The sequence below is a fragment of the Bombyx mandarina genome, chromosome A1, assembly GCF_030267445.1.
Source record: "Bombyx mandarina strain Sakado chromosome A1, ASM3026744v2".
NCBI classification, from domain to species: domain Eukaryota; kingdom Metazoa; phylum Arthropoda; class Insecta; order Lepidoptera; family Bombycidae; genus Bombyx; species Bombyx mandarina.
The window spans coordinates 20,305-35,364 of NC_143234.1; the positions used below are offsets into that span (position 1 = coordinate 20,305).

Here is a 15,060-nt window from a genome sequence, read left to right on the forward strand (position 1 = left end):
CGGGCCGGGGAAACGTTCTTTATTGATGAGTTTACAGTTTTTTTAGGGTCCTAGTAATGGATTATTCATGTCATTGCCTCTAATTGAGTAATTCTCTGACGATATGAATCTAAGTGAGAAAATAACCAAGGACCGCTTCACACTCTGCTCGTGAACCACTCGATCTGATTTCGGTCACCATGCCAGCACTGAACCCGAGCCGGGAAAGGGGCGGCGTGGCAGGGGCGGGGGCGGGGGCGGGGGCGGGTGACAGTTAATTCCCCGGCATGATGTATGGGCGGCGCCGCGTCCTCGCGACGAACTATCGTCGGAGCGCTCACACTTGACATATGCAAAAATTGTTTCGTAAACTTATCAAAGGTCGCATTACATCGTAATAGAGTAATCAGTCGGCCCCTGCGCCACCCTCGCATGTGATTGATGGACTGGGTTTTTGAAAATAAATGTGATTCTGTACTGGCGGGGGACCGGCAGAACTCTTCATGTCACTGTTCTGACAATGAGAAACATAGTTTGTTGCAAACATTCTATTAAAGTTGTCTTTCAATATGTTCATTATTTAAAAAGACGAAAGCTAGGAGCGGATATAGCGTGCTGTATTACTGGCGGTCGCGGGAGACTTCGGGGCTATATTATTATAGCAGTCCATCATGTCGAGCTTCCGGTATTCGTCGGCATTATTCGGCAAAAATGCAAAATTCCCGGCAACAATCCGCGAAGAGCTCGGTTATGATATCCGTTTCCGGCGGGAAGGGTTACCGGGTCCCGCGCTCTGCTCCGGCGTACAAGGTTCGAGTCTGACGGCGACCACTCTACTTGATAAATTGCGCCTGCATTTATTACATTTATTTATACTTTATGGGAAAGTGAATTACCCACGGAAAAAAACATTTGTTGTGTTTCTATTGTTAGGAGATTTTGGTAGCGCGGACTAAAATGTATTTAAGGTAGGTTATGTTTCGACTGACGCAATGACTAGAGACGGACTAGAGACTAGAGGGCGATGCTTCAATACATAACGGCATCAGTATAACAAGGAAGTGTTCCGTCGGTGTCACCGGTGTAAAGCTAATCTCTGCTCGTGTAGTGTATGTAGGCCCCGCGGTGCGAGGCCGGCGGACCCGGCGGCGGCACGGCACCGGAGGCCGGGGCTCCGAAACATTTCCCCTCTAATAATATAATCGAACCTAACTTATAATTCGCTCAGACAAATGATTCAGTGTGCGTGTGTATGTGTGCGCGCGGCGTGTGCCTGTGTGCGAGCAGGGTGGACAGAGTTATGGCTTCAATTACGGCGGCGTCGACTCGATTAAAATATCTTGACAGCGCGCCGCTCAGAGCTTTTTTATTTCGCAGCCACTTTACTGTTATTGTTCGGTTTGCGCTGAGCTTTTATTTTCAAGTTTAATTTACATTTTGATGAGATATATCGCGGGCGCACTTATAAATATAATAAAATGGTGTCACAGCGCTATTACTGTCATTTGATGATTTAATTTTGATATCGTCGGTCAGGGTGCGGGGCGGCACAACCCTGCTGATGACGCACGGGGTGATGAGGCGGCTGGTGCTACGTACAGTTTCCACGTATTACTCGTAAAACAATCAACATTTAATATTTGGTAGGCGCGTGCATCACAAGTGTAATGGCTCTACAATGACTGACCGTGAGAGTAAGCTCGATGTAAGCTCGAGTGAGATCGACTCTAAACGTTACCCTTGTATTTTCTAAATGTGTTACCCGAGGTTCTCACTTCCAGTCAAATAGGTTTCTATTTGGTCGTCATGCGACCACATTTGCGAGTTCCGCAACAGACACGTGCTGGTCACGTGTCGGACACGTGTACGAGACGGCCTCCCCAGCGAGCTTACTCTGGAATGAGCTTAAAATTAACTTTTCGTGCTTTGGTATTTTTCACATTGGAACACAGTTCATTTGATGATTTAGAAACATGACTTCAATTTGTGGCGTTAACGTTGGATGACTTTTCCGAATTGGCTCTTCAGAACTTGTAGGTATATAAGTTCCAAAACTTATATCTCGAGGTGGGTGGCGTACTTACGTTGTTGATTTCTATGGGCTCGTCCACCCATCTACGCAATAAAAAAATATATATACAAGTTCTGAAGAGCTTTTGGGGTCTTGAGTATAGTTACGACGACTGCTCCACCCTTCAAACCGAAACGCGTTACTGCTTCACGGCAAAAATAGGTAGGGCGGTGGTACCTGCCCGTGCGTACTCACAAGAGGTCCTACCACCAGTAAATGTAAATGTATATGCAAAGCTGTCTTGAAAAGCTGTTAGCAAAATTCAGGCAAATATCTTGTGGTGAATGTCAGAATGATGATAAAAGGAATATTCTCGCATAGTTTTTCACAGCACTCCCCACGTCATATGCGATACAAAAAGTGAAGTTCTTTCGTAGATCCAGAGAGTGCGAAGAATCCGCGAGAACGAGATTATCGATAATTCGGACGGTTCTCGGTAATAGCTGGTGATTGGTGATTGGGAACTCCTGCGCCGAGAGCGGTACTCTGAGTGAGGATAAGCTTATGTAGAATTTCGCTCCCTTGAGGAGTCCCAGCTACCTTACCGACGTACCACGGTGGAGCTGCTACCTACTGTTGACTACAAGCTTCGGTTCGGCTTAAAGTAGCACATAACGGGTAGCTAATCAGGAATTAGTTTAAAACCGAGTGCGGCACGTCAGATAGAATTGAGACATAAATATCATTGACACCGGTAAGCTCTAGAATAGTGTAGAAGTGAATGGTTTTAGTTGTATCTACATATTGAGCATATTGAGCTGCAATTTCTTGTCGAACAGAATATCGATTACATCGAGTGGAGCCGCGGGGCCCGCGACCCGACGCAATTAACCGCTCAACTATATTCTGATCTAATCTATTCACTAAACCGTAAATAAAGAGAGATACGTCGCTTATTAGCAATAATAACGTTTGCGGTGCAGCACTCGAGCTCAAGTGTTGCCAGCTCACACAAATCCACGCATCTAATTACGCGTGCTATCCGATTAGATAACACAAGTAGACTCTGTGCTTATTACTACCGAGCCGCGTGTCGACCGCTTATCATCGAATGTTACCGGTTATTAGTTTTAGGGTGAGCGCTATCAGATGCTCGCCGTTATTTGATAATTGCCAGGAAATTGTTCATCACCGATAAGATATAATCATGATTATTGCGTAGCGCGGGGGAGGGGGAGGGGGGTTTGCTGTCGTCACGACTGCAGTCTGGACGTGATGAGACCTGCTAATTAAGTCTTCAGCTTGCATAAGAAATATTGAATTACAAGACAAGAACAGTTTGAGATCTGGATGAGAGTGATGCGCAGCGAGGCGACCGTAACGGCTTCCCTCCATGGCCACCGAGCTCAGAACGAGAATCATTACGATAATCGAGATATCATGTTCAGATCGACGATAGAATGGTTGGTTTATATTCAGTTTTATTGTCGAGAAATAATAATTGAATGGTTCAGGTCGGGACGTCCGGCGCAAGAGAAGCACGTGTCTCTACTTCCGGTGCCGCCATCTTGGCTCCCGCTCGCATCACTTCCGGTGAGAGCGTTTCGTTCCGACACGCAACCCCTTGCGGGGCCATCGAGTTGGCGGATACTTCATCTTATTGTTGTTTTATATACATAGTACTATTTCATGAGTAGCGGTGGGTGGATTGTGATCCTGCACGGATGGGTATTCGTGGCCTGCCTCTTTATACCGGGAAGAAGACGTGCACGCGTGTGGTTTTAAAGTTAGAACAGCTTTAACAAAAAGGAATGAGATTTTGGTCTCATGTCTCAGGTTTGGCAACAGCCTTCACTTTCTGATGAGTTCCGAAAACCCATCCAAAGCAATTAGGCCTTGGCCATCTCGCACCGTCTCCCGCCCTCTATGTACGATGGTGCACAATCAGAGAGTGCTAGTTGCGTCGTAGTTTTCATGGCTCGAAAGTTAGTCAGTCCTTCGCTCAGCGACGTCTTCCGAATGACTTTGTACGTTACATAAACAGCTTAAGGATAATATTTGAACAAACCGTACCTGTTCCTTGATCACAAATAATATAAGTTTGTGCGCAATACATTTCAGTTGATTTGAGTGCGAGCTTATTGTCAGAAACTACTTAATACTCACATAGAGAACAATACCGTACTCGACTCTACACTATAATAGAGTGGGGAAGATGATTCTTCTGTCACATTTATGTTTTTATTTTTTCCATAGTATTAAACCATATCATTTAGTTTATTTTATCGGCAGCTTATAAATTTATGTCCTTTGTTTTATCTATATCTATACTAATATTATAAAGAGGAAAGATTTGTTTGTTTGTTTGTTTCGAATAGGCTCCGAAACTACTGGACCGATTTGAAAAATTCTTTTTCCATTAGAAGCCGACATTGTCCCTGATGAACATAGGCTACTTTTTTTAATTTTTTTTAAATTTTTTTTTTTGGTTTCATGTGTGTTTTAATGTTTCCGAAGCGAAGCGAGGGCGGGTCGCTAGTATATAAATATAGGCATTGCGAGCTTACATCGCGTCTGGTTAAGTGGCTACAAGAGCCCACGGACAGAATTGAGTGAAGTCGCCCGCCGCTGTAGGAGTACGTATATATATATACAAGTAGCAAGTAGCATACAATATATATTCGTGTTACCTGTTAATGCTGGAGACGGAAGGCACGTTGTCCTGGCTGCAGATGCCTTCGCTGAGGAGTCGGTCGCGGATCTCCCACGCGAACATGGTTGGGTTCTCGCGTTTGTAGGCTGCGATGGCGTCCACCACCGGCGGCGTCGCCACCTTCGGCTTGGAGCCGCCGATCACGCCGGCCTTGAAGCTGCCCGTCTCGTAGTACCTGCGCCAAGACCCACACTACAGGACTGAGGACTCCCATCCGACGGAGCGCATAGCCCAGTCGCAGTCACATTCCTCACTCCTTAGAATATGTACTGCAATCATTTTGGACAATGAGACGTATGAGGTCACTGACTATCTGACTTGTACCTTTAGTCTGTATCCAAGTTCATATTAAAGAATCCAAACTTATAATCGACAAAAAACACTGTCTGCATGTAGCGCAGTGCCGCAGAGTGTGGAATCAGGGCGACGGTGCGCGGGACCCTCGGCCGGTGACATTAAGATAATGTTTGCGACTCTCCCTGCGGACGCGCTACCCCTCTCACCCTTGTACTCTACACTAAGCAACAAATGAGCTTATAATATTGCTTTTTATTGAATCGAATGTATGAAGTTTTATTTACGAAATTCACCCTTATGAAATTAATTATGAAAAATTGTATAAAATTAAATTCATATATAACGTAGAGCTTAGCAGCATAAAAGTAACCATCACAGTGATGATTCCATCACATCTATGTGCATCAGTGACGACTCTACTCGACTCGACTACGTATAATCTGAATTTAAGTAAATGGCAACAAGGCTGTTGTCTTGCCATAAATACTGAGACTAAGGAAAAAAAAAACTTTATTGCAAATAACATAACATTTATTACTTTTACAGTGTGTTAGGTTAATACATATAAATAAGTCTGGCCATAAATACTGTTGCAATTAAAAATAAACAAAATATTACATTGGAATTTGGAATCTGTCATTTTTATATGATTACTCAATGGAGTTTTCTCATTTTGGCGCGAATACATTGTACAATATTTTGCGATATTAAAATGGAGTGGGGTGATAAAGAGAACCGAATCGCTGTGATTGCATTACACAAAGTAGGTATGGAGCCAAATGCAATTTTTAAAACTCTCCATACGCTTGGTATTAGTAAAATGTTTGTGTACCGGGCTATTAGTAGGTGCAATGAGACCTCTTCTGTTTGTGACAGAAAAAGATCTGGCCGTCCACGTAGTGTTCGTATGAAAAAGGTGGTCAAAGCAGTAAGGGAAAGAATTCGAAGAAATCCTGTCCGAAAGCAAAAGATTTTATCTCGGGAGATGAAGATAGCACCTAGAACCATGTCGCGTATTTTAAAAGATGACTGAAGACTTGCAGCCTATAAGAGACGTACTGGTCATTTCTTAACTAATAATTTATCTAATAACTTATCACGGGACCAGTTAACGTGGCGTGATTGTTAGTAAAATGTTTATTTATTTATATTTATTTATTTATAAATTTAAAAGAGAATAGGGTGGTAAAATCGAAACAACTACTGAAGCGGTACGCAAAGGGAGGTTATAGAAAAAATTTGCTTACGGATGTGAATTTTTTTACAATTAAGCAACATGACCGTATTTATGCTCAAAGCTCTAAGGAAGCTTCCCAATTAGTCGACAGAGTGCAACGTGGGCACTATCCGACTTCAGTGATGGTTTGGTGGGGTATTAGCTATGAAGGAGTGAGTGAGCTATACTTTTGTGAAAAACGTATCAAAACATCGGCACAAGTGTATCAAGATAAGGTTCTTGAAAAGGTAGTGAAGCCCCTTAACAACACCATGTTCAATGGTCCTTCCAGCAAGACTCGGCGCCAGGTCATAAAGCTCGGTCTACGCAGTCTTGGTTGGAAACGAACGTTTCGGACCTCCTCAGAGCTGAAGACTGCCCGTCGTCTAGTCCCGATCTTAATCCGCTGGATTATGATTTATGATCAGTTTTAGAGAGTACGGCTTGCTCTAAACGCCATGATAATTTGGAGTCACTAAAACAATCAGTACGATTGGCAGTGAAAAATTTTCCCATGGAAAGAGTGCGTGCTTCTATTAATAACTGGCCTCAACGTTTAAAGGACTGTGTTGCAGCCAATGGAGACCACTTCGAATAAGCTTTTTATACTTTAAATTGTTTTATATTTATGTATTAAACTAACACACTGTAAAAGTAATAAATGTTATTTGCAACAGATTTTTGCTTATTTTTAATTGTAACAGTATTTATGGCCAGACTAAGTATATAATTATAAAGCATCGCAGCGTGGTGCAGTGCTAGTGACCCGGTAGCCCGCGCCGACCAGCGTGCCTCGCTCCGCCACAGAGCGGCGCGGCGCCGGCCTGAGACAGTCATTACATGATATCTATGAGATCCGGTAGTCACTCGCCACCAGGGGGACTGTCAGCTCGTCTTTGTACCTAAGCACCTAAAGCAGAAAGCGGCACAGTTCTGCGGTACACTTGTAACACACCGCCCCGCACCGCGCCCCGCACCGCGCCCCCGCATCATTGTCGATCCATTTATAATAAAATTATACTCTTCTGTTGTATTCATTACGATCACTTGCGGACTAATCTCGATTAATCTCGGATGGTGCCGATTGTGAGGATTTCTAATGAAATCAAGAATCTTATTCCAAGCGGGTGTTATAAAAACTTTCAAAGAACAGGAAATGATTATATGTAAACTTGAAATAAACAGAGAGACGTGTCATTACTGCACGGACTGAGATGAATACTGCAAGCAATATATTAATAACAACGCCCTGCAGTGATTCATTAGTAATCGAACTGCTGTGAACAGTGTAGCACAGAATGAGAGAGTCAGAGCGGCGGCGGGCCCCTCGCAGCGCCGTGCCCTCGCTATTCCCAGATTGACCATCGACGGCTCTCGGAGCGGAGTCCCGGGGGACCTGGCATTATGTTTACGAAAATTTAATTTCCTACCGACTCTATAAAATAATGGGTTGGTATTATGACAATTCGATTAGAAGCGGTCGCCCTTCGCAACTCTACTCTACCGTTTGTTTCACCATTTGTTGTCGATTGTTTTTAAATGAATTTATTAAGTATAAAATCTACGCTTTCTGTTCATTTCAATTTCATGACGACTACAGGGCTGAGCTACACAACGACATGAGGGAGCACGATCGAACCTTCCGACGATCATCATTGGATTCGCTCGCCTGCTGTAAGTGAGTGCTTGTCATCGATTGTGTCTCAATTTCGCAGATCGTAAACTAATTACTGGATACAAGGGCGTGATGCGGCGAGCGAGGCCGCCCCGAGCCGCCCCGAGCCGGTGTAATCCGCTCCGAGCCGCTCCGAGCCGGTGCGAGCCGGTTATCTTGATCGCCAATATGCTCCGATACTGTACGCTTGTATAAATTTATTGGCTGCTGAGTGATGTCTTTGTCGAGGGTACATTAGGGCTGCGATAAGTGCGTTTGTCGTAAGTGGATTCATTTGTCAATATTTTGGGTTTTCTTAGATCGTAAATACTTCAAATAAGGATAATACAACGTACAGAGTACACACCTTATGAAGTCAGTTATCGAGCTGGCTAGTGTGTGCTCGACCGCTTCAGTCGGACGCAGTATCGATATATCTCTAGTAAACTTAGAAGTAAATCAGAATTTGATAATTCAGGAGCGAAATGCTATAAGTGAACATGAACGTAGCTACATAACATATAAAAGAGCACAATTTCCCCATTACAGTTTATATAAGGCAGACGTCCGAGCCGCGGCCGGAAGCGTCACGCTTTCTGCTCGCGACTCACAAAACTACTGATTATGTATGAGCCACGGTGCGCTCGTGTCGGGCGCGGCTAACTGTAAGCAGTGTGCTGGCTGGCTTGGGACAGGTTGTGTAGATACTCCCACTTACTGTACGGAGTTCAATTTGTGCGAGTTGATTCAGTCGGTTCTGTTTAATTATTTAAATAAGAATAGGCTTTGATTTAAAAAAGCATTTTTTTGTACAGTGAATTGCTGTAAAAGTGAGTACTTAATGTGCGTCATTAAATATACGACATGAACGTCCAATCCACTCGGCGGCAATCATCACAGAGCACAAAACAAATGCAAAAATCAAAACAACACACGAGTAAATTGAAAACCGGAGCGAGTGATGTAGCGAGGCCGGACTCCCGCGGGACCGGACCGGCGCGCGGGACTCTCCCACCCACACCAGCGCGCACTCCACGCGGCGAGCCACGCGACGAGCCACGCGGGCCTACACGAACCTTCTCGGAATTACTCTTCTATGAACAGAGAAGCATCGTGATGCTCGAAGAACTTGTAAATTACGTATTGAGTGGAAGCACTTCACGTGGGCGCGGCCCTGGGACGACGTGTGCTGCGGACTGCGATTCTCAAGATCCTCTCTAAATTGACTCATTATTCACAACAGTTTTTTTAGAACTTTAACTTAATTCCGTTTTGTCAAAGGGCACATGAACAGTTGATAATGACTCGTCTCGGGAGTCCGGAGTCCCTCAGATCGAGGCTCGGACTCGGCACGTCCCTGCTGATCAGTTTCAATTTAAAACAAACAATAGCGGATGGCCGCGCGCATTCAGTGCTCGTGTCTCTGGTCTCTGCTTCGTGTGGCCGCCTATTGTCTATAAACGCATTGTGGATCATATTCTAATTGAATTGTATACTTTTATAATATTTTTAGAGTTGGTCGCAAATAAATAGCAAGGGGAGTGATTGCGACCGCGGGCCGCGGCACCCGGAGATCGCGCCCATACGATTACATGTTTTGGGATATCAGCATTACATTGTGGTAGATATTACAGGCCTGTGTACAGGAGCGCACAAGTAGTTCCTACAACGACTAGGTACTTATGAACAATAATGGGTCGCGAAATGAGCAGCTATTACAATAAGCGCAAAAAGTGTTTTGACGCTGGCCGTTTGAAACTTGATTTAAACTTGATTAAACTTGACTGGCGACAAATTCTAAATTCAAATAAATTTTATTATTATTTTAAAATTCAGTCATATCTTTATTGATCGGTGTTTTGATTCCACTACGTTTATATATTTTTTTACAAATTTGGACACGAATAAAATTCGACGCTTCCGACATGGAAATTTTATATCAAAAACGAACCCCGTGATCACTCGTAAACGACAGTCAACAACGACGAATGAAAGGCAACAGTAGTGCAGGGAGTAGTGGAGCTGACGATACTCAATGTACCGCTGAGCTGGCAGCAGCTCTCAACACATCTCCACACAACAATATCGGTTCATTTGTGTCAAATTGTCAGAGTAAGAGTAACTGAACGATCGCCAGCGCGACGGACGAGTTGAGATGTGTCTTGCGTCGCGTTGCGTATCAGACACAGAAATAGAAGGAGCTTTGAATCGCTTTGTCACTTCTTTTTGAAAGTCATAGCCGGTCACCATGTTGGTTAGATTCTGATTCGGCAGCTAGGTAATGCCAAACGAAAACTTCCCCTTAATATTTTTTTTGGAAAAGTTACAAAGTTTGGGTAACTTCCTGACAGGATAAAATCAATGCCCGAGACGCAGTACAGTGCCTTTCAAGAGTTTGTAATACATATACATGACAGACCGTGCCGCGTGCTCCACAGGGTCGCGGTCTACCTGCCAACTGTCGTAACGTCAACAGCAGAACGCTAGGACGTCAACGACACAGCTTCGCTTCTGACGGTTGGATCAACGTTATACCGTTACAGACCACGTCTATTGACCGCACTAAGACGGACATTTTACAGTATCTACAGTTTTGTTTAGAAACAAATTATTCTCTGTATAACTCTAACACATCTCTGGGCGTCGCGTCGGGCCCTCCGCCGCCTGGCGATGCTCTTCCACCACACCACCCCTAGCCTTAGGCACACGTCATTACGGAGCACTTGTCACGTACCTACATACAGCAAAGTCGCGATTTGTTTATAGCTACTCCATCCACGTGGACAGGTGAACTCACGACCAACACGGCCTTACGTTTTTTTTATAGCTTAGATGGGTGGACGAGCTCACAACCCACCTGGTGTCAAGTGGTTACTAGAGCCCATATAAATCTATAACGTAAATGCGCCACCCACCTTGAGATATCAGTCCTAAGGTCTCAGTGTAGTTACAACGGCTACCCCGCCCTTCAAACCGAAACGCGTTACTGCTTCGCGGCAGAAATAGGCAGGGCAGTGGTACCTACCCGTGCGGACTCACAATAGGTCCTACCACCAGTAATGATGTGTAGATCGTTACCTGGAGAGTATCTTGGAGACACATCCGTGCGAGACGCGCAGCTGGCGGCTGATGTCGCAGGGCCGCACGCCGCTGTGGGCCAGCTCCACGATGCGCTGGCGCACCACGTCCGGCAGCGGCCGCCCGTTCACGAACACGCCGCCCAGCTGGTTCACTCCGCCGTGACCTGCGCCCGACACACGCACACATTACTCACGCCATACGTACTAGTGCATGTAATTATACCTTCACAGTTATATCGGCTTGTGTATCCCTAGGCACACCCTCGACCTCAACTTCATCAACCACAACAGTCTCCCATACCTTTAGCGATACAAATACAATACGAACGGACTGTCAGAGGCTCAATGTTTCAAGTCCGGCGCCCAACCTCGAACTTGGGACTTAAACAACGGGATTTAATATGTCGCTATAGATAATACATATAATGATAACGTGTACTTATATATAGAGAAAATTATAGCGCTATTCTCGACAGGGAGATCCGGAAAGTCCGGAGTGAGTACGAGATACACGCAAACCAACGCTCCGTGCTAATGCTGATGCTGAGTATTCACATAGCACGTATCTGACATGTCGCAGACCAATCTGTGGGTGGTGGTAGCGTGTAGCGTGCGAGAGCATGCTTGTTTTGAGACTGCGACGTCCAGTGTAGGTACACGTTCCCGGGACATGAACGATTTGTTTTACTGGTTTTGTGATCAAAAATGGTGTAGAAATATATCTCGACAGAATGAAGTCAGCTAGAGACGCAGCGACGGTCCGTGGCTCACTCGCCGAGGAGATGTCGAGGCGTTTCCACAGACCACCACACAACGAGCTGTAGAAATTGTTATTGCGAAAGAAAACAGTAGCCGATTGTGTCAATCAAACATGTTTCAACGATACGAAGGCTGCTCAACGACCTTTCTAATTTAAATACAACTAACTGACTGACTGACTGACGAGGGATGCGCTCCTCAAGGCGTGACGCAGTGCTCGTCTGCGGTAGCTCTCTGGTGTATTTATAATATAATAATAATAATAAACATTTATTCCAAACGTAAATTAGGTACAAAAAATGAAAACAAAAATAACAAGGCTTGGAAACGGTTACCGACTCAGCAATGGCTAACAGTAACGAAACAATCGGTACTGCGGCGCTGATCTTCCGCCGGCACCTGCGGAGTGGCGCGCACACCAGCATCAGACCGACCCATCGTTATGCACTTGAGTATGAGTTCAGCAAATTATTACTTTGCTTTTTAAAATTGGAACACGCTATACTTTGTTAAGGAAGCTAGATTTAAACAGACACAACAATGTAAAATATAAAAAAAAACAAGAATAAAAAAAATGATACGAAAAGGACAACAAAATGAAATATATTAAATTAATTAAATAAAAATTGCAGCTACAATGCACAATTATTGTACGGAATCATTATATTTGATATTTTCGAATTTTACTTGTATATTCTAAAGATATAGTTTTAAATTTGCTTTAAAAGACCTTAGCGTTCTCTGGTGCCAGATAGGTGCGGGAATATTGTTCCCAAATTTAGATGCCAAGTAGCGGATGCCGCTCTTAAAAGCAGCAGAGCAGTGTCTAGGAGTCTCAAACACTTGGGAGCGTTGTCGCGATTGCCTACCGCCATCTCCTAAATGAGTCAGCTTAAGATGCAAATAATTCGGTGTCTGCAATTTTACGACTCCAAATAACAAAGAATCAACTTTAGATTCAACATTTTGTTTTGATTAATTATCGGCGTAACATGGGATCGTAGTGGGAAACTAAAGCAAAACCTCATACATGCATTCTGTAGGTACTCTTTGTAATATCAGCCCAGTTGATGTAAATATTTTGGATCCGTATACCACGTCCGCATAATTCAGTTTCGAGAGGATCAGTGTCTCAACGATTTAAATCCGAGGTCTTTCACTGAGATAATTGCGGATGCGGTACAGGACCTTCAAGCGACAGAAGCAATGGCGGACCTTCTCAGTGACATGCTTCTTAAACCGGAGATCTGCGTCCATCAGTAGGCCCAAGTAGGCGCCTCATATACTCTCTCAATGGAGTCGTTTCTAATATTCAACCCATTGAAATATTGTGATGGAAGCTTAGACAATCGAGATTCATTATAAGTTAGATGTAGAACTAAACAAACTTTAAAACAACATTGTAAACAGAAATTCGCGCCTTTGACAAGTCCAATCATAGTAATTCGACCATGGAGAGTCACAGATAGATTAAAATTTAATATCAGTGTATACAGATATGCATTACAAACCAAATATTTTGTTTGAGATAGTTTTTCTTGTAGAAGTGAGGACAATAAGTATTTCCAATATTGTTTCGGTAGTTATTAATCAAAACGAAAACAAAGAAAATCGGTTCATCAAAAGACGAGAAAATGTCATTTAACAGTTTTGTCTTTACCTATAAATGTACAGATATAGATTGAAATTAAATACTAGGCTAGCAGCCTATGGAACCCCGAGTATGGACCCAGCATGCTCGAGCTTTTCTCGTGTCGTCTCCGGCCGCGGCACTGAGGTGGCTGGGTAAACATTGTATTCCTGTTTGGATTTGGAGTATACAAAGTCGTATAGGCACACATGGGTACGTACCTACTAATCCAAATATGCTTTTATTGCATTTCATTAAAAACTGTAGTAATTTTTCAATGTAAAATGTAAGTAAACTTTTGATTATAAGCTGCTGAGTACATGTGACGTCACGATGAGCTTTATATGAACCCTTGACACTACCTTCGTGTGCATATCCTTAGGCGGGTATAAGTTCAGTAAATATTCACTAGTGGGAGGCAGTTCATGTTGTTAATTAACTCAATTAACAAACAATATTTCAAAATACGAAACTTCGGTACAACCTCAAATATACGGTACGGTACGGTACGGTACCTATCACATTTCCCTTGGTCACAGCATCACGGGTGAGCGGCTGGACCGATTTCGCTAATTCTTTTTTGTTGGGTTTGTTATAGTCAGGAGAAGGTTATTATGAAAGAAAAAAATAAGAAAATCGTGCGCAAAATTAGAAAATTTAAGAATATGTATATAACCACCATATTAAATTTTGTAATGATTTTCTAATGTAACCGTATGTCGTTTGACAAAACATTGACAGAATGCGTGCTGCATGTATCGTTACAGTTTACAGCAAATGCGTCGCGGCTGTGCGGACCAGTGAACGTTGTGTGCCAATATTGCAAGGCATTTAAGGTTAAGGTATTGTGCAAGCGGCCAGGTTCTAAACATTTTTTGACTCATATCCAGCAATGCTCCAGCATTACTGGTGGTAGGACCTCTTGTGAGTCCGCACGGGTAGGTACTACCACCCTGCCTATTTCTGCCGTGAAGCAGTAATGCGTCTCGGTTTGAAGGGTAGGGCAGCCGTTGTAACTATACTTGAGACCTTAGAACTTATATCTCGAGATGGGTGGCGCATTTACATTGTAGATGTCTATGGGCTCCAGTAACCACTTAACACCAGGTGGGCTGTGAGATCGTCCACCTATCAAAGCAATAAAAAAAATACAATAATTGCTTTCAAATGACGTTATTTGGAGCAACACAAGTTATCCAAGAAAATTTTATGTCAACCTTCAGGGTAAGTACCTATAGGTATTGAAAAACTACGGCCTTTTACCAACACGTGTCTGATGCAGTTCCCAGGTTTCAATTGAAACGGTGTATCAATTGAGAGGGCGTAAAGTGCGTTCGTAGCTCTATGAATTGCCAGAGGCAGCAGAAGTGAGTGTGTTTAATAAAGCTGATAGAGGAATGGCAGCGCTCACCAAGTATTTTGAGAGCCACGTGGTAGACCCTCATGGTGGCACTACAGATAATTCGCTATACAATATCCTATATTACATCATTTTCTCAGGTTCAGATTTGTATAAAAGAAAATTCAGTAAAATCTATCTATATCTATCTATCTATATATATATAAATGAATTGCTGTTCGTTAATCTCGCTAAAACTCGAGAACGGCCTGACCGATTTGGCTAATTTTGGTCTTGAATTATTTGTGGAAGTCCAGAGAAGGTTTAAAAGGTAGATAAATATGAAAATGTTCGGAATTAAATAAAAATAACAAATTTTGTT

General features: G+C 43.4%; 1 protein-coding gene across 3 annotated transcripts in view; it reads right to left on the reverse strand.

The window, feature by feature from the left end:
• Positions 1 to 15,060, reverse strand: part of sv (paired box protein shaven) — an 80,130-nt gene that overhangs the window by 15,796 nt on the left and 49,274 nt on the right. For all 3 annotated transcript variants that reach the window (XM_028174062.2, XM_028174061.2, XM_089739909.1), the window contains 2 exons: positions 10,949 to 11,114; positions 4,681 to 4,878 (listed from right to left, as the gene is read on the reverse strand). In XM_028174062.2, the coding sequence (XP_028029863.2) occupies positions 4,681 to 4,878; positions 10,949 to 11,114 (364 nt within the window). The remainder of the gene's footprint in view (positions 1 to 4,680; positions 4,879 to 10,948; positions 11,115 to 15,060) is intronic.